The sequence below is a fragment of the Urocitellus parryii genome, chromosome 14 (assembly GCF_045843805.1).
Source record: "Urocitellus parryii isolate mUroPar1 chromosome 14, mUroPar1.hap1, whole genome shotgun sequence".
Lineage (NCBI taxonomy): Eukaryota > Metazoa > Chordata > Mammalia > Rodentia > Sciuridae > Urocitellus > Urocitellus parryii.
In genome coordinates this window covers 19,238,461-19,256,701 of record NC_135544.1, presented here as the reverse complement: position 1 = coordinate 19,256,701, position 18,241 = coordinate 19,238,461, and the positions used below count along the sequence as shown (strand labels likewise).

At 33.8% G+C, this 18,241-nt stretch overlaps 1 protein-coding gene across 2 annotated transcripts in view; it reads left to right on the top strand.

The window, feature by feature from the left end:
* Lonrf1 (LON peptidase N-terminal domain and ring finger 1) overlaps positions 1–18,025 on the top strand; it is a 32,514-nt gene extending 14,489 nt beyond the window's left edge. Inside the window, exons 4-12 of one of the 2 annotated variants that reach the window (XM_026402907.2) lie at positions 1,853–2,002; positions 2,679–2,919; positions 3,052–3,115; positions 4,355–4,469; positions 7,853–7,974; positions 10,556–10,714; positions 10,821–10,983; positions 14,038–14,190; positions 16,783–18,025. In XM_026402907.2, the coding sequence (XP_026258692.2) occupies positions 1,853–2,002; positions 2,679–2,919; positions 3,052–3,115; positions 4,355–4,469; positions 7,853–7,974; positions 10,556–10,714; positions 10,821–10,983; positions 14,038–14,190; positions 16,783–16,941 (1,326 nt within the window). In that variant the 3' untranslated portion in view covers positions 16,942–18,025. Of the gene's footprint in view, positions 1–1,852; positions 2,003–2,678; positions 2,920–3,018; positions 3,116–4,354; positions 4,470–7,852; positions 7,975–10,555; positions 10,715–10,820; positions 10,984–14,037; positions 14,191–16,782 lie in introns of both variants that reach the window. The other variant, XM_026402908.2, reaches the window with a different exon arrangement.
* The last annotated feature ends 216 nt before the right edge of the window (positions 18,026–18,241 follow it).

The following is an 18,241-nucleotide window of genomic DNA, read 5'->3' as shown; positions in this document are numbered from 1 at the left end:
GCAAATATTTAAACAACCCCCCATCCCCCCCAAAACTTCTAGTTCCAAGCATTTTGGAAAGGGATTCTACCTGTAGTTTGTTCAGTCAAAACTAGATTGACATTCCTTAATTAAACATTGCTTTCATGATGTTGCTGCAATACTGCCCCAGTCAGCATATTTGCCTTAGTTTTCTCAATATTTCATATATATATATATATATATATATATATATATACACACACACACACACAAACACACACACACACACATATATATATATATATATACACATATATATTATAGATCTACTAACACATCATAGAACAAAACTATGGAAAATGACTTTATATACATTATAATATATATGGGAAAGTGATTTTATTTATATATGGAAAGTGGTTACATATATATATTAATAGCTACTTAAACATTATAGAACAAAATTATGGAAAACATGAATTGGCATCATATAGAATATACTCTGGCTTTTTGGTGGTGATGTTGTTCAACATACCATCTTTGAGATAACAACCAGGAATTTTTAAATTTTTCATTATTGAACAAATATTTCATTTTATGAACATACTACAGTTTGTGGTATTCAGTTAATATTGATTTTTCACTTGTTTCCAGTTTTGGTGGGGTATTTTTTTGTTTTTTTACTGTTGTGAATAAAGCTTCTAGGAACATTTTTTGTATAAGTCATTTCATAGACATTCATTTTTATATCTATTTGATAAATACCTAGGAGTGGAGTTACTGGGTACCTGTGATTTTTTTTTTTTTTAATATGAGGGAAGATGTTAAAATCTATACACCTTTTTAAATGTTTTTTTTTTCTTTATTTTGTGTGGCGCTGTGTATCCAACCGAGTGGCCCACATGTGCTAGACTACCACTGAGTTACATCTCTAGCCCCTAAATGTTTCATCATTAAGTGGGGTGTTAGTTGAGCATCTACTAACACTTTTATTTGTATTGTACACATTTTTATATATTTATTTGTGGATAATTCTAATTTGATAGAGAGGGCCGCTGAAAAACAGAATCTCCAAATTTAGGTTTTAAGAAATGCTCTACTATACATGTAAATACAGTTTATTGGACAACCAAAAAAAACCCCACCAGAATCCTTATAATATTTTTGCAGCCGAGTTGTTCCCCTATCTTAACCTTCCCTGTTATAAGCCATCTCCAAGTTTAATTCCCAGTTGGTGTAGGGCAGCTGCCATCTGGTACTCCCATCTAAGTGCTGAGCATTAGTGACTGACCACACAAGTTAGTTGTTCAGTGATAAATTCAGTGTAAATACAAGGAATTTTAAAATTTTATTGTTAGAGGATCAAATTCTTTCATTCTTATAAATATTCAACAATATACTGTATCTAACTTGAAAATGTACATAGGTGTGAACCATGAGCTGTTTTGACAGGCTAGGTTCACTAATATTCAGAGGTAAATATTTTCTGCCTTGAGATCTCTTTATAATCCTTACGTTAAAAAGTAACCCTTGGGCTGGGGATATAGCTCAGTTGGTAGAGTGCGCAAGTTGCCTCACATAAACAAGGCCCTGGGTTGAATCCTCAGCACCATGGAAGGGAAAAAAAGTTATCCTTCACTTTGGGTACCTTCTCAGGTCATTCTGTGTCTTCCTTTCAAAGGTTTGAATTATTTTGTTGTTTTGAGGTGATTTGACCCATTGAGGCATACATCAGTTTTGTATGACTTTTTATTGTATTACCAATCTGTTTTTCTCATTATTAATAATGTCTGATATAAACTTTCTAAACATTCTTCAATATTAGATTAATTTATTGTTATTCTTAAAAAGACATTATATATTCATTATTTTTATAATATTTCTCCTACAGATTTTATGTGATTTATTATCACCTGAAAACTTAAAAGAAGGCTTGAAGGAATCTTCCTGGAATTCGTTACCATGTATTAAAAACAAACCTTTAGGTTTTCCTTCAGTAATGGAAGAATCTCACACTCCCAGTGAGCTTAACCTGAAGCAGGTAAGGGGTAAGAAGAAAATATCATGGGTGTAGTGCATCTGTTTTTTTGTTTTTAATATTTATTCTTTAGTTTTAGGTGGACACAATATCTTTATTTTACATTTATGTGGTGCTGAGGATCGAACCCAGCACCTCAAGCATGCTAGGCAAGCGCTCTACCACTGAGCCACAACCCCAGTCCCTCTTTTTTTTTTTTTTTTTTTTTTACATGTTAAGATCTTTGCTTTCCTGGTTTCAAGCACTTGAACCCATTCAAGCACTTGTCTAGTTATCTTAATAGAATTTTGTCTGTAGTCGTTCATTTATAGTAAAAGTTTTCATGGGAAATATTTACTAATCACAATTTTAGGTCACTTAAATGTCAGAAAACTTTTAGTTTCTTTGAATATGTAGAACATTATTTTAGTACTTTATAGAACATTGTATTTATTTTAGTACTTTATGAACAACTATATTAGCATGACTACTTTAAACCTCATTATAACATAAGTCAGCTTATATTAATACTGTCAAACATCATTTACTTGAGAGGGCTTTGGAATTAAAAGTGGGTGCTATTAGTGAGCATCAAAATGAACATTATAAGGCACCAAAATTTCATTTAGTTTGATTTTTGGCTAGAATAATAATGGATAATAAAGAAATGGGGTTATCTTTGTTGATTATATTTCTGTAGACTGAAGAACTACCAGAGGATACTTCAGAACCTGTCAGAGGAAGTTTAAACCGTGCTCAGTCAGCACAGGCTATCAATTCAAAAGATATGCCTGCCAGAGATGATTGTTTAAAAAGGGTATCCTCAGAACCTTTACTCTCTGTTCAGGAAAAAGGTGTTCTGCTAAAAAGAAAGCTCTCTCTCTTAGAACAGGATGTGGTTGTAAGTGAAGATGGAAGAAATAAGCTTAAAAAACAAGGAGGTAAAAATTTCACTGTACTCATATGAAATAAATTTATTTATTCAGTATGTCCTTTAAACTTTTTTCTAAAGAAGAAAACTCTGTTGTTTGTTTGAATAGAAACGTCTAGTGAAGTCTGTATGTTTTCATTAGATTATGGCGACATCCCAGAAGAATTAATAGATGTCTCAGATTTTGAGTGTTCTCTCTGCATGAGGTCAGTATGTAAAATTTTCTAGACAAATATTTTGTATTAATGTAAATATAAATAATGGTAATAATAGGCAATATAAAGTAATAGAATTCTGGACTAAATATCAGAAGATACAAATTTTTAGTCCTGGATTTACCTTTTATACTTTGGGCAATTAACCAAATCTCTGAGTTTCAGTTTTTCTTGTTTAAGAAGTAGGGTCAATATTGGCATTGATTATGTCCAGCATTGTGAGAATCCAGTAGTTTAAGTATAAAAGAAGAATCTTGGAAGTTGTAAGTACTATGAAAGTTATAGATATTATATTTAAACCTAGATATAGCCATGGTTTTAGATTTGGATAAGAATTCTAATTGTACATTTTATGTTTATGATTCTAACTTGTTTTTATTAATCATAAAATCCTTTTTAAGTAACGTTGGATAAGGATATCCATTGTGCAGACTACTTTTAATTCTTTAAGACTGAATGTTTTGAAAGAATATTTCTTATTTATATAAATTGTAGTAAAATCAAGGATTATTGAAGAGTCAAGAGCTCTGAAACAGGTTATACTAAGCTGGGAGTAATTAGTTGTATTCCTTAGCAAATCTATTAATTCTTAGCCTCTGAGGTGAGGAGATTATACCAGGTGATTTCTAAAGTACCTATAAATCTGACAATATTTCTAGGGAATGTAAAATATCATGTTTTAGGAAATAATTATAAAGTTAATAAAATCAGTTTTTCTGCATTGAGTATTGCATCTAGTATTAAGCCTAATAGTTATTTAGGATTCAACAGTAATATGTAGTAGATTATTCTTTTAATGAATTTTATATAGTAATGCTACTAAGAGAACCATTTTTAAGTTGATGATAAATTGGGAATCTAAAACCATACAAAAATAATAATTAAATTATTTATTTTCACTAAGTCTTTGAAATCTGGTGTGCATTTTATATTTGCTGTATGTCTCAATGTAAACTAGTAGCATTTCAAGTGCTCAGTTAGCCTCATGTGTTGTTCTATAGCTGTCATATTAGTCAGCACAGGTTTTGGCTCCAAGTGGCCTTTGTTGATTGAGAACTTTAGTTCAGGAAGGTATAATTGTGCTTATCACTGCCCTTCCCCTCCTTTTCCTGCTCATCAGGCCCTCCTTCTTCTTCTTAAGTAGAGGTTAGCATTGGTCTATAATTTAGTGTAAGCTTTTCAAATGGATAGTTTAATTTGAAAACTAATATGTATTTTGGTTGATTTCAGGTTGTTTTTTGAGCCAGTAACAACCCCTTGTGGACATTCATTCTGTAAGAATTGTCTTGAGCGCTGTTTAGATCATGCACCATATTGTCCCCTTTGCAAAGAAAGCTTAAAAGAGGTAAATATATATATTAATATCTGTTTATTGGTCTTAATTTGGTTACCTGATCTGATTTCTGTTCAGCCATAGAAATAGTGGCTATCGTGTCCAGAATGAGGTATGTTACCTATGCTGAGTGACTAAAAAGGAAAATATTTTATTATCCATATGCTAATGTAGGAGAAAAATGAAATTGAGAGAGTAGAGGAAAGAAGATAGATACAAAATACGAAGCCCCTTGTAGTTAAATTTGTTTTTAACAAAAAGAATTATGGTCAGTTACTTGGTCATAGATAAGTTCAGTTTTATTTTAATATTTTAAAAAATTTTATTTATTTGTTTGTGGTGCTGAGAATTGAACCCAGAGCCTCACACATGCTAAGCAAGCGCTCTTCCATTGAGCTATAACCCCATCCCAGTAAGTTCAGTCTTAATGATGACAATATTAGAGAAATCATACTGCATTGCCTTTTGCCCTTGATAGTAAGCCAGATTTTAAGCCTCTCCCAGCTCACTTAACATGTAGAACAGTATAGCCTTCTGCACTGATAAAAATGCTGTATATCTTTGCTATCCAGGATGGTAGCCACTAGCCACTTATGACTGGTTAAGTACTTGAATTGTGGCTTATGTGACTTAGGAACTGTGGTTTTAGTTTTGTTTAATTAGCTTAAATTTAAGTAGGCACATGGCTACCACACTACATAGTGCTGCTCTGGAAAATGCTAGACTAGAAGGAAATAGGTGGATGTAGCTTTCCACAGTCCTCTCTGAGTCTGTGATCATTGCCAATGACCTGTGAAATCAGTAGATCTCAGTGTAGTCTCCTGCCTCAAGGGGAGGACAGTACCCTCTCAGTCATGTTTGAATGATCAACTAAGGTACAGTGCAAGCCTTGTGATGCTGAGCAATGATGGGGAAAGTGATTCTGTCTGCTGTGACTGATGTGGTTGTTTACAGGAAAAGAAAGTCTTCCAAATATGAATAAAAAATTTATAAAAGCATTTTGATTATAGTTATTTCCTATATTAGAAAACAGGACTCTTTACAGATGGCATAATAGCCTACGCATACTGTTAACATTTTATATATGCTTTACACACAATGCAAGCTGATATGTAAAGCAATACCGAATACAGAATGTTTGCAAAGTCAGGATACATAAGATAAAGTTATTCTTAAGAAGTTTGCTCATTACTTTTTCAACTAATATGATCAGTGTTTTCAGATAAAGTATTCTAAACCTGTTTTTCTACACGTTTTAGATACTTTGTAGTATAATTATGCTTCTTTTCAGATTAGCTATTAGATCCACTGATTTCATTTAGAGACAGTTTTTTCTTAAAAACCATTGGAATTCAAAGAAAAACAGAGCATGTTATTTGAAAACACAGCTAACATACTGTTTTAAAATGTGTATCCTCTCCAACTTTGAAGCTACTTTGCGTGATATAGTTTGTAAAATCTAAATATATGGAATTTTAAAGAGGTGAGTGTAGTTTTCCATAATCCTTTCTCAGAGTCTATGATCATTGCCAATGACCTGTAAAACCAGTAGATCTCAGTGGAGATATTAATAATATCAATATTAGTTGATATTATTGAATAATAATAACATCAATATTACATTATTCTCCACAGTTTTACATTTTTTCTACTTGTCATTTTAATTTGTTCATTTTTACATTTAAATATATTTTAATGACCTAATTTTGAGAGCAGTATAACAGTAAAATAATTTAGCATTTCTCTATTGTTCAGTTTAGAAGTTGTTTTCTTCTTCTTTTTTTAATATACCATGCTTTTGTGAAAAGAATTTTAAAGTAATGATTGTATGAATTGTTGATTGTTCATTAGGTTAAATTCCTGGGAGGTGAATTTACTGGATCAAAAGCTTTATAAAACTCTTAAAACCAATTGCCAGATTATCTAGCCCACAGAAATGTTACACATATTTCGAATTCCTATCAGTAATGTAAAAGAGGCCATTTCCCCACAACTTTAATTACATGGGCATTCAATTTTCAAGCATCTTTATCAATTTAATCGATAATAGAGAACTGCTTTTATAGTATCTGTATTCTGATTAATCTTATCATAAACTCTTAAATTATCTCTGTACATATTTTCTGCTTAAGGGTACTTCTCTAAATCTATAGCCCAGTGGTTCTTAAAATATGTTCCCCTGACCAGTAGCATCTGTATCACCTGAAAACTTGTTGGAAATACATATTCTCAGACCCCACTCCATATCCACTAATCAGAATTTCAGGTAGAGCTCAGCAATTCATATTTTAACAAGCCCTGATTAATACTTAAATTTGAAAACCACTTCTACACCATTTTACCGAAGTCTCACATTTCCTAATGTATTTGTCATTGGATATTGACACATACCTACCCCCCACCCTTTTTCTGGCTCTACAGATTAAATGATAGGTTCTCTTTGTCTTGTGATTGTCTCCCAAGAGTTTTTCTTCACTATGTGTATTTAATAAAATTTATATTGGCATTTTCTGTGTACTCAGTCTTACCTGGTCCTTGGCCCTAAGCAATTTTTAGTTTAATTACAGAGGTACAATTATCCATATTTATATAATACAATGCAGGGAATGGTAAGTTCTTGTGTATGGTGAAATATGGGGATTTAGGGTGACAGAAAAATAAGGAAAGTTTTATAATAAAAAGGTAAATTTGGAGCCAGTCTTAAAGGATAGTTTCTTTTTATAAGCAGGAGTGAAATAGATGGTTTTTATCAGTTGAAATAGAAAATGACACAAAAATGCACAAGGACTGCAGTTCAGTGTTTAAGAAGTAGCATAAATGTACCATTTTGTATAGGGGGTGGTGGATCACACAGTAATAGTGTATCCTGATATAAGGTCTGAGTGACCGTGACAATAATAGGAAAACCTGAAAGAAAAATTATCCAGAGTCTTTGCCTCTGAAAGCGGTAACCAAAGAGAGGAATTGTTTTGTTTTTCTTCAATAAGGGAAATGCATTATATTCTTCAGCCTTATTTTCATTTTGTTTCTGAGTCAAAATAATAGTTTCAGTAAGTACCATGAGCTGTCAGGTGGAAACTGGCCTGTGTTGTGGGAGATGGAAGGGGCAAGGCTGGCCACTGCTAATGAAGGATTTTTGATTATAGCAAGAAACATTCTTAAATGTAGTGTTTGGTTCGGGTTGCAACCTTGTACCTTGAATGCTTTTGAGGAAAGCCTCAGATAGGTTTACTTGTGCAGCGTGCAGCATTATCCACTGCTATGTCCCCTCCCTAATTAAACTTACTCAGAATCGACTGTATATGGAATAAAAGCTTTAATATATCAGTTAAACTGTTTCACATGTTTTATACCATAGGAAAACAACTGGAATGTAAAATAATATTGTCTTTTAGTATCTAGCAGATAGGAGGTACTGTGTCACACAGCTGTTGGAAGAATTAATAGTGAAGTATCTGCCTGATGAACTGTCTGAGAGAAAAAAAATATATGATGAAGAAACTGCTGAACTCTCACAGTAAGTTTCTTCTCATAAAAATTAACTTGATCAAATCACAAACCATTACCCTTGAAAATAGTAATGAAAAATCTTCCCACAGTAAACTGGATCCTGTCCTTAAGTCACTTTAGCCAAGGCATATTTTTAAAAAAATAGTGATTAACTTCCCCATATCCTCAGCAGACAAAGTTTATTTTAAAAGTTCATTTGGTAGTATCTAGGTGTTCTAATAGGGAGTTTTTGACTCATTTCTTTGGACTGAAGTATTATTGAGGTGGGAGAGGAATTTCCTGAATTACAGTCAAGCAGTGGAATGGGGGTTAGAGAGATGGAGCCTGTAACAGTAACATGGATGGTAACAGTAGCTCTCTTGTCTCATGACCCTGTAGAGGTAAACAGTAAGTGACTTAAGTTAGCAGGGGATTTTTAGCCAATTAGAGGTTTGGAAGGGGACCAAAGACTGAAATTTGAAGGAATGACTTAGAGGCCAAATTATCAGAAAAAAATACTGAATGGGGGCAGAACTAAGATAGGATCAGACAGGTGAAACTCCCAAGGTGCCTTTGGTATATAGTAACACACCACTGTTAGGGCACAAACAACTGATTGGAGCTGGGTAGGTTGAGCCTGCCTTTGATTGCCCTGTACTACTTTCTTATACTTTTCTCCCCTTCTTTTCCTTTAATGTCTTTCCCTCTTTTACTAGTCACTGAGGTCTCTCTGAATTTCTTTCACAGGTTTTTAATTTGTTAACTCTGCTTCTTTCACTTTGCTTTAACTGAACACCCTGAAGAACAATATTGTAATCTTATATGCTGTTTTTATTTAACAACTTTTTTGCTTCTATCATATTTCAAAACATAAATGGAACATTTTCTATTTATGTTTCTAAAGCAAAATCAATTGTTCTTGTGGACGTTTCTTTTTCGATATGTGCCCATCAAGTGTCAATAGGCTATTGACCTTCAATAAAAGAAAGATTTGTATTGTTTTCTTTATAGAAATTGATAGTAACTTGTCTTTCCACAGAATTGACATTTTGTGTGGTTTTATGATAGAAAATATTCTGATGTGAGGGCTGTGAACCTTTTTGATCAGCACTGAAAAGTCTAGATTTAAGAAAACTGCAGCTTGACCTTTTAAATCTTAGTGATGCAGCCTGACTGCTGTCAGAGGAGTGGTAAAAGCAAGGGAAGGAGAAGCCCTAGCATGCGGAGATCTGAGGGTGGTGGAAAGAAGCTGAAGGAAATCTTGCTTGTTACTCGTGGGGCTATTTTAAAAAAAATTAAACATGTTTTTATTAAGTATTATATTTACATAAGTAATTTATGGTCATTTTGAAGAAGACTACAAAATGAGCAGAAACACTATATCTGGTAACCCAAAAAAGAATCACAGGTGACATTTTGGCATGTCTTCCCAGACTTTACTGTATAGATAAGTTATTTTTAAAGAAAGATGGGATCATATTATTTATAGTGTTCTCTAACCTCCTCCTCACATCAACACAGTTTTTCTAAGTCAGTGTTGGACACGTTGTCTTTCAGTGGAAAGCATAGTATTTCATTTTAATGATAAGCCATACTTCACCAGTCTCTTGTTTTTGCTTCCAAGTTTTGGCTACTATACAATGCTAAAGTGAGCATTCGTATAGTAATTATAGGATTATTTCTCAAAGAAAGCCTGTTAGTTCTAAGCACATGGACATTTCCTATCAAAAACAAAATTTCTGATCTACCGAGCCAAGTACTTATTTGGAATGCTTATACTATTTAAAACTGTCCCATGGTGCTAATCCCCCCCAACCCCGAATAGCCTTTATTCTTCTTTTCTATCAATCTGGTAGTGAAAAATATTATACTATTTTAGGGTTATCTGGAAAAAATGTTATCTAGTTGATTTTTATTTTATTTTTTATTTTTTGATACTGGGAATTGAAGCCAGAGGTGCTTAACCGTTGAGCCACATCCTCAGCTTTTTTTATATGTATTATTTTGAGATAGGGTTTTACTAAAGTGCTTAGGGCCTTGCTAAGTTGCTGAGGCTGGCTTTGAACTCAGGATCCTCCTCCTGCCTCAGCCTCCTAAGCCGCTGGGATTACAGGCAGACAATGCCACTGTGCCCAGTTGAATTATGTTTTTTGATCATTTGAAAATATTTTAATGCCTAAGAAGTTTTAACTACTTGCTTTTTTCTATTGTGGGAGCTCATCTTATTGTTATCTAGTAATTACAGTATATTTTATGGATAAATGAAATTAATACTGTCCTTTGTTATAAATATTTTAAACAATTTTAATATAAAATGTTAGTTATAACAAATTCCCTTTTGATTTATAAAGGTACTTATCTCTGTGTGATAACCTAGTATTTTGAAATTCAAACTTATAAGTAAGAGGATCACAAACAGGTTTTTAGAGTTAATATGGCATCAGTGTGAGTTTAATGAAGGTGTTGCTGGTTCTTATTCTTGCCAGGAATTAAAATCATATTATTTAGAACTGATTTGGTTTTGTTTTTCATTTATTTAAAGCTATTATAAACATCACTTGTTCTATTGTATGTTTTGATCTGTAATAATGAAACATCTTTTCCTTCAGCTTGACCAAGAATGTTCCAATATTTGTTTGCACTATGGCCTACCCCACTGTGCCTTGTCCTCTTCATGTGTTTGAGCCAAGATACAGACTGATGATTCGAAGAAGTATACAGACTGGAACCAAGCAGTTTGGGATGTGTGTCAGTGACACACAAAATAGGTATGCTTTTTGTGAACTTAAATGTTTTTATTTATGCTGGAACTTTCTTTGAACAAGAATGAGAACTTGTACACTTACTTTGACACTGACCTGATTTTTCTTTCAGTTTTGCAGATTATGGTTGTATGTTACAAATTAGAAATGTACATTTCTTACCTGATGGAAGGTCTGTGGTTGATACAGTTGGAGGAAAGCGGTTTAGGGTTCTAAAAAGAGGAATGAAAGATGGATATTGCACTGCAGACATTGAATACCTGGAAGATGTTAAGGTATTTAAAATGTTATTTTTCTAGCACACCCTGGTCTACCCAGTGATTATGATGCAGGCATACAGGCTGATATTTTCTAGGCACATGAATCAGTTCTTACTGTCGGAGACCCTCATTACTGTTCCTTATGAGAATTAGCTCCAGGTGCCTTTTTCTTATCTTGAGTTTGAATTGTTATACATTCGGGAGAATTTGAGAGCCTAGAACCTCCATCCTCTTCATTTTTGCATGCTTGCCCACCAGCACAGTGTCTAGATTGTATGTGTTGATACGTACACACATGCATGTATGTATATGCTTGATAGTTATTAAACAGTAGCAATTGACTAAGTTGAACTGCCAACCCATCTAAGTTTTCAAAAGTTGCTAATCTGTCTTGTTTTATGGAATTTGTTAGTAATCAAAGGTTGATACAATTAGTAGACTGAAAGATAAACATTAAAATCTTCACATATTAAAATTGTTCCTGTGCCTAAGATCACCTTAATGATAAAATAAATACAGTTGAATGCTGTGTTAAAACTGTCAGTCATCACAGATAAAGTACTGTCAAGTATATGTATTGGTGATACCTCATCTGGGAAGGGCATGATGGAGGTACCTTCTTGGATAGAATTAATGTGGCCCTTTTGATGTTTCCAGAACCTAATTCACTAACTTCAGTTAATTGAGGTACTGGAAAAATGACTTGTGATGTTATAAGTATCAAATTGAAGCTACTTTCTTTGGCAAAGGAATTATAAAAGCAAATCTTACATTAATCATTTATTGATCTATTTATGTCTTTCATTTCAGTCAACATTTATTGAATGTTGATTTTAGACATTTTCCTAATCATTAGTTCATTGAATTTTCACAACTATAAAATAACAGATGAGGAAAGTACAATTCAGAGGTACTAATTAATTTACCCAAACTTCTGTATGTCATGTAACAAAATGATACAAAGCCAACTATTTGCTCCCAAGCTATGTGCTTTATGTTTGTACCATATTGCCTCTCTGGTGATAAACTTAATTAGTTTGCTATCACCTGTCTTATCTTATTATATACATGCCATTGGGACACTTTGCTCTGTGCAGCAGACCAAAAATATTGGGTAGTTGAAATTTTGGGTTGAAGGTATACTTTGTACTTTGGGCATTGGTTAATGGAAACTTTGTTGAAGGTAATGCCCTATGTAAGACTAATAACCCCCTATATTAATTTTATGTAAATTTACATCTTCATATATTGCATTTGATGTGAAAATCTCTTGAGTGTATAGCTAAACATATTTGTGTATATACACATACAATAGGGTGATATACTGAAAACATGTTTAGAAAGTTGAATCCTTTGTGTGGTCTTAGGAATTTATTTTTTCTCACCTTAGTAGCATCTAAATAGTGATTTTCTTGTTCATCCTGGAAACTCTTCTCAAATTTGTTTCTATTTCAAAGTATTTTTTTTCTTATTATAGTAATTATTTTTGTGACTTCTAATGAAAGTTAAGTTCTATATATTATTACATAGAATTCTAAATCTAGCTTTTAAAATTCCTGCATGCTTCCTGGTTGGCTCCTTCTTCTAAGACTCATGGGGTTATTCCACAGCCCATGGTTCATTTCTTCAGTTTTGTAAGGGTGTTAAAGGAGATAATTTTTTATCTATTTTAATAATTTGATAGGTCACAAGTTTGTTTTTTACTCATATCAATTCCTGTGTATGTTAGCAGGTGACTAAATCTTGTATGGTCATTGCAAGACCACAATTGTTCAATCATAAGGTCTTTGCTCCCCTTTTTAAAAATTTTTAATAAAATGCACACAGAATTTACCATTTTAGCCATTTTTAAGTGTACAGTTCAGTGACATTAATACATTTGTGCTGCTGGGCTGGGGTTGCGGCTCAGTGGTAGAGCACTCGCCTAGCACATGTAAGGCCCTAAGTTCAATCCTCAGCACCACATAAAAAATAAATGGATAAGATAAAGGTATTCTGTCCAACTACAACTAATATATATATATATATATATATATATATATATAAAATACATTCATGCTGTTATGCAAAATATAGATCCTTTTAAAAGTTTAGTTCTAATTTTTATTTCAATTTTTCAAAAGAAAAACGTCTGTTCTTTTGTCTGTTGTATGCTATAGTCTTACCTTTTATATTTTAAAATCTTTTCAGAGTCCTTTTGTTGTTTTCATGTTAATCATCCTTGAACTATGAAAGGCTTAGTCAGCCTGCAATTTGTTCAGATGAGTTAATATATATGAAACAGAGGGTGAGCTGGCAATGTAGCAAGTGGGATGTAAGTGTGTGTCAAAGGAATGGTTATAAGATAGGTGAATTAACCTAGATCTTCCACCTGTGTTCTGTTGGATTCTTCTTCAGGCTGGAAGACTGATGCACCTATTTTACACATGCAGTTTGGTCATTCAGTAAGCTCAAGGTTACGCTGAGGTATTGTAGAGTTACCACAGATATGATAGCTTTGATATAGCCTTGTGATGTTAGAGCAGAAGTCAAACATTATATAAATTATCCTCAAATTTTTTATTTCCTGGCATTGTATAGCATGGTTATTTATTGGTATTTATTGTTTGGTTTTGTGTTTTGACCCAGTTTCCTGGTAAAAGATGTATTTTTGTCCTCCTCCTGTTACTACTTGTTGCTATGTGTTCTGCATTCTGACCCCTATTTTTCCTTTTATTGTAGTAGCTCTCTTTTACTTTTGTGTGTTCTACTTACTTCAGAAGTCAGAAGGCATTCCAAATTTGTATAGACCTTTGAGCCAGAACTTACTCCCAACCTTACAGACAGGGTACTATCTGTAGGGCTTAGCAAGGCTAGATGGAAGTTAGGCTTTGCTGTCTTTCTCTAGTCTGTCCCTTTAGCACTATGTGAGGCAGAAATATATTATATTATAGCTAAAGACCAATATTCGGGTAATCTTAGCACTAAGGTAAGTTCTCCTTGTTTTCTGATACTGTTTTGCATTTCTGTTTGTTTGGTGATGTGGACAGGGAGATGAGACACAGGTAACTTACTGACCATTCTTTCTAGGTTGAAAATGAAGATGAGATCAAGAGTCTCAGAGAGCTTCATGATTTGGTATACTCTCAAGCCTGCAGCTGGTTTCAGAATTTAAGAGATAGATTTCGAAGCCAGATTCTTCAGCACTTTGGATCAATGCCTGAGAGGGAGGAAAACCTTCAGGTATGATGGCTTTTTTTTTTTTTTTTTTTTTTTTTTTTTTAAAGAGAGAGTGAGATACAGAGAGAGAATTTTTTTTTTTAATATTTATTTTTTAGTTTTCGCTGGACACAACATCTTTGTTTGTATGTGGTGCTGAGGATCGAACCCGGGTCGCACGCATGCCAGGCGAGCGCGCTACCGCTTGAGCCACATCCCCAGCCCATGGTGGCTTTGATATTGCTTCCAAAAGTCTCACCTTTTTTTATAAACAAAAATTAATAGCTTTTCATTTTTATTTTCATTTTCTCTTTTTTTAAATAGCATTTTTTACCCTCCCCCACTCATCTTTAGAATTGACTACATTCTTCAAAGCAGGGGTATCTACTATGTTTTACATAGCAGAGGAGCAGAGGATTGAAAATAGTTATCAGATAAAATGCCTGTGGGAGGAAGTGGCAGAGAAGGAGAAAGTAAATACCTGAGGATTTTCAAAAGGAGGGATAAGGAATTTAAAATGGGACATTATCCGCCCTTAAACTGTGACTACAAGATAGCTGTGTCTTTGAGCTCATCAGCCGTTACTCTTATTCTTTGACACTGAAGAGTTGTACAATTTTCTGTACTTGTTAAAAATCCTTTCTTACCTCTTCTTTTATTCCCAACATCTTACCCACTATTTTAATCCATTTTTGTCCATTTGTTTAATATTTCACTGTTCATGAAGCTATTATTCTTAAGGTCTTGTTCAGGTACTTGGAGTTTACATGTATGCTTAATCTAATTAATGTGTATCAAGCACACTTGTGTGCAGATCTGCATAGTAGGTACTGCAGGAGGCATATAAGAAGGGTTCCTCTCCTGGGAAATCTGATTATAGACTCATCAAATGCCAACTTTTAGGTATAAACATTTTGAATTGAATGAAGTGTGATAGATTACATAAAGAAATGACTGTAAACAGTTATACAAAGATGGAGAATCTACAGTGATTCATACTGCTTCACGTTCACTTTTTCAAGGGTTGGTCTAAGTCTATCTGAATCCCAATTGAATCCTTCACCTGAACTTGAAATTTCAACATCAGGCCACCTCCAAATTGAGAGTAGTACTCCTTTTCTGACTAGCATATTATAGTTGCCATGTGTTTGTTTTATCCTGGCTGCTTGAATCTGATTAAATGTGACCAAAATGGGCTCTAATAAAAACAAAACTGAACAAGTAAATTTTAAATCTTGGGGAAAAAATACTTAAATAAAAATTCATCATTGCTTTCTTATCATCTTCACCACCCTGCTCATTTATCTTCAGTCCTTTCTGTTAATAATAGTATGAACCAGGATTCAGTCAGGAAAACAGAAGCAGCCATTTTGCATATTCCAGGATTGAAGAGTTTACTATAAAACATAAAGTATATACAATAGTTGGAGAGCTGATAGAGCAAAGGTCAGGGATGTTTCCATCAGAGGTCAGGGAATCTGTTGCCATAGATCACCTGCAACAGTGAAGCAGGGTGCTTCTGAATAAACTGTGGGGAAGCTGTTATAATTCTTAGGAATTATAGGCCCTACCAGTATTTCTACAGCAGTGGAGCCAGTAGTTTTCAAGAATTCTCTGTAAAGCTACTGCCCTCACTTTGTAGCAGTCTCCAGGGAAGAACAACCTCTTTTCCAATTTCCACATCTCCCAAGAGTGCCTCTAACCTGGAGTAAAATGGAGGAGGAAATTCTGGGAAATGTAGTTTTTGATGTTGAAAAGCAGAAGGAGCTACTGGTGAGGCTGGGTTGAGAACAGGCATTACACAAATATAGAAATCTAACTTGGTTCTAAAAGAAGCTTACTGAGATCAACACTCTGGTAGTTCCTTTTGTCATTCAGAAACTTCACATTTCAGGTCCAATGTAAAGCAATTATGTGCAGTAAGAGGCTTACGAATCCTTTTATGTAAATTCCTAGTTCTTTTGGTAGCCACTGGTTAGCCCTTGAAACATAGAGGGACTTCTTTGTGGAGATATGTTTCTTTTTCAAACTAAACAGGAAGCCAAGATTTTTTTTCTTATATCTTTTTTAGGATTCCATAATAAAAAGAAAATTTTAAATATCAATTAACTTTTTAATGCTTTAAATATGTATTTTAAGGAAACAGTTAACTAGGACTAGTTTTTCTCCCATGGGACATTTGACACTATCTGGAGGCATTTTTAGATATAAAACTGCAGATGTGCTGTTGGCATTTAGTGAATAGAGGTCATAGATACTGCTAGTACTACAGTGCACAGCCTCACACTACAAAGGATTATCTGGCCCCAAATGTCAGTAGCCTGAGGTGGAGAAACCATGGCTTAAGGCAGTGTCGTCCAGAGGAAAGAGGGCTGGCTGTGGAGCCAGATCTGGATTGAAATATTTGCTGTGTATCATACAAGCAATGGAATTATGTTTCCAAGCTTTAGTTTCCCCATTTATTTAGGCTTAAAATGGTATCCTGCCATTATGATTATTAATGGAATTCGAGATGGCACCTCACACATATTAAAGTGCTCGGTCAGTAGTAGGTTTTTAGTTATTATTGCATAAATACTTGTTTTATTAATACTATTAACTGTTTATTAATTTCAGGCAACCCCTAATGGGCCTGCATGGTGTTGGTGGCTTCTTGCAGTTCTTCCTGTAGATCCTCGATATCAGTTGTCAGTCTTGTCAATGAAGTCTTTGGAAGAACGGCTGACAAAGATACAGCATATACTGACCTATTTTTCTAGAGACCAATCTAAATAACTAACTGCTTGGATCTTACTTTAACATAATCCTAATCTGGCTGTGTGAACAGCTAGATTGTCCGCTGCCTTTGCACATCCAGTGCTGGTCTAAGAAATGTAATGAAACTTTTTTTTTTCCTTCAACCTCCTGAATCGTGGATTTTCAAATGAATACCTTCAACTAGGATTTAGACCACTAAGAACTTGCACAGAAAAACACGCACTGAATGTGTGTTAAACCTCTACATTGTGATGAAGTTGCACTATGTACCATATTCTAAAATGAATTAAGAACTCAGTGTATGTATGTAGTATGTATGTGTGTGTGTGTGAGTGGGTGCGCCTGTGTGAGCAGTATGTGTGTATTTTCTCTGGCTTTACAATTTTAAAAGAAAAAAAAAGCCATAGAGAGCAGAATTTGCCGAGGGTCATTTATTGCCCAAGTTTACAACAATAGCGATAGAAGTTTTTGCAAATTGAATTTGCCTCAGATTTATTTGTCCTAATGCTTATATTTGCACAAGTATGTAAAATATGGTACTGAGTATCATTCTTTGTTGGAAATACTGCTCTTACTGAACTGTCTTGACCAGTAACTATGACACAGTTTCTTTCTTATTTATGTAAATAACTTGCATCCCAGTGACCGACAGGCATTGGATGCAGAACCTAGAGCCAGTTTTCAGGAACAATTGCAAATCTGACATGGTACTGTGCATCTATTCATAAAATACTTAAAACTGTGAAAATATGGTTTACATTTAATTGTACATAAAGGTAAATGGAGAACTCAATTCAGTACCAGTTAGTTTGTACATTTTAGGGGGCTTTTCACATTAACTGCCCATCTATGTAATTTATAGTTTGACATGATGTGTTTGTTTAAAAAGTTATGTAGTATAAACCCATTAAGGATCTGAAGAGAGAGAAGAAGCTTAATGTAGAACTAAGCTTTTAAAAGTTTGTTTTGTTTTTAATTCTGGTCTTGGTGCGAATGTTAGTTATGCCTTATTCATACCACAGTTAGGTCACCATGCTGTGACATGGTTTCTATTCATGCTGCCCTAGATACTTTTGTAATTATTTGTTGCAAACTTGTGACTGTCCCTATTAACTTTCTTTTATGTAAGTAATTTGTAAAAGTTTCTTAAAATTTTTGCTTTTGCTTATTTAATTTTGAATAAAAGCTTAATTCATAATAGTTTTTCTCTTAAATATTAGATCAGTGTCAAAAAAAAAAAAGATCAGTAGAGGAACCAAACTATATATAGTAAAGAACAAATGGGTTTTGCTTACTGTTTTATGTTAAGACATGAGCT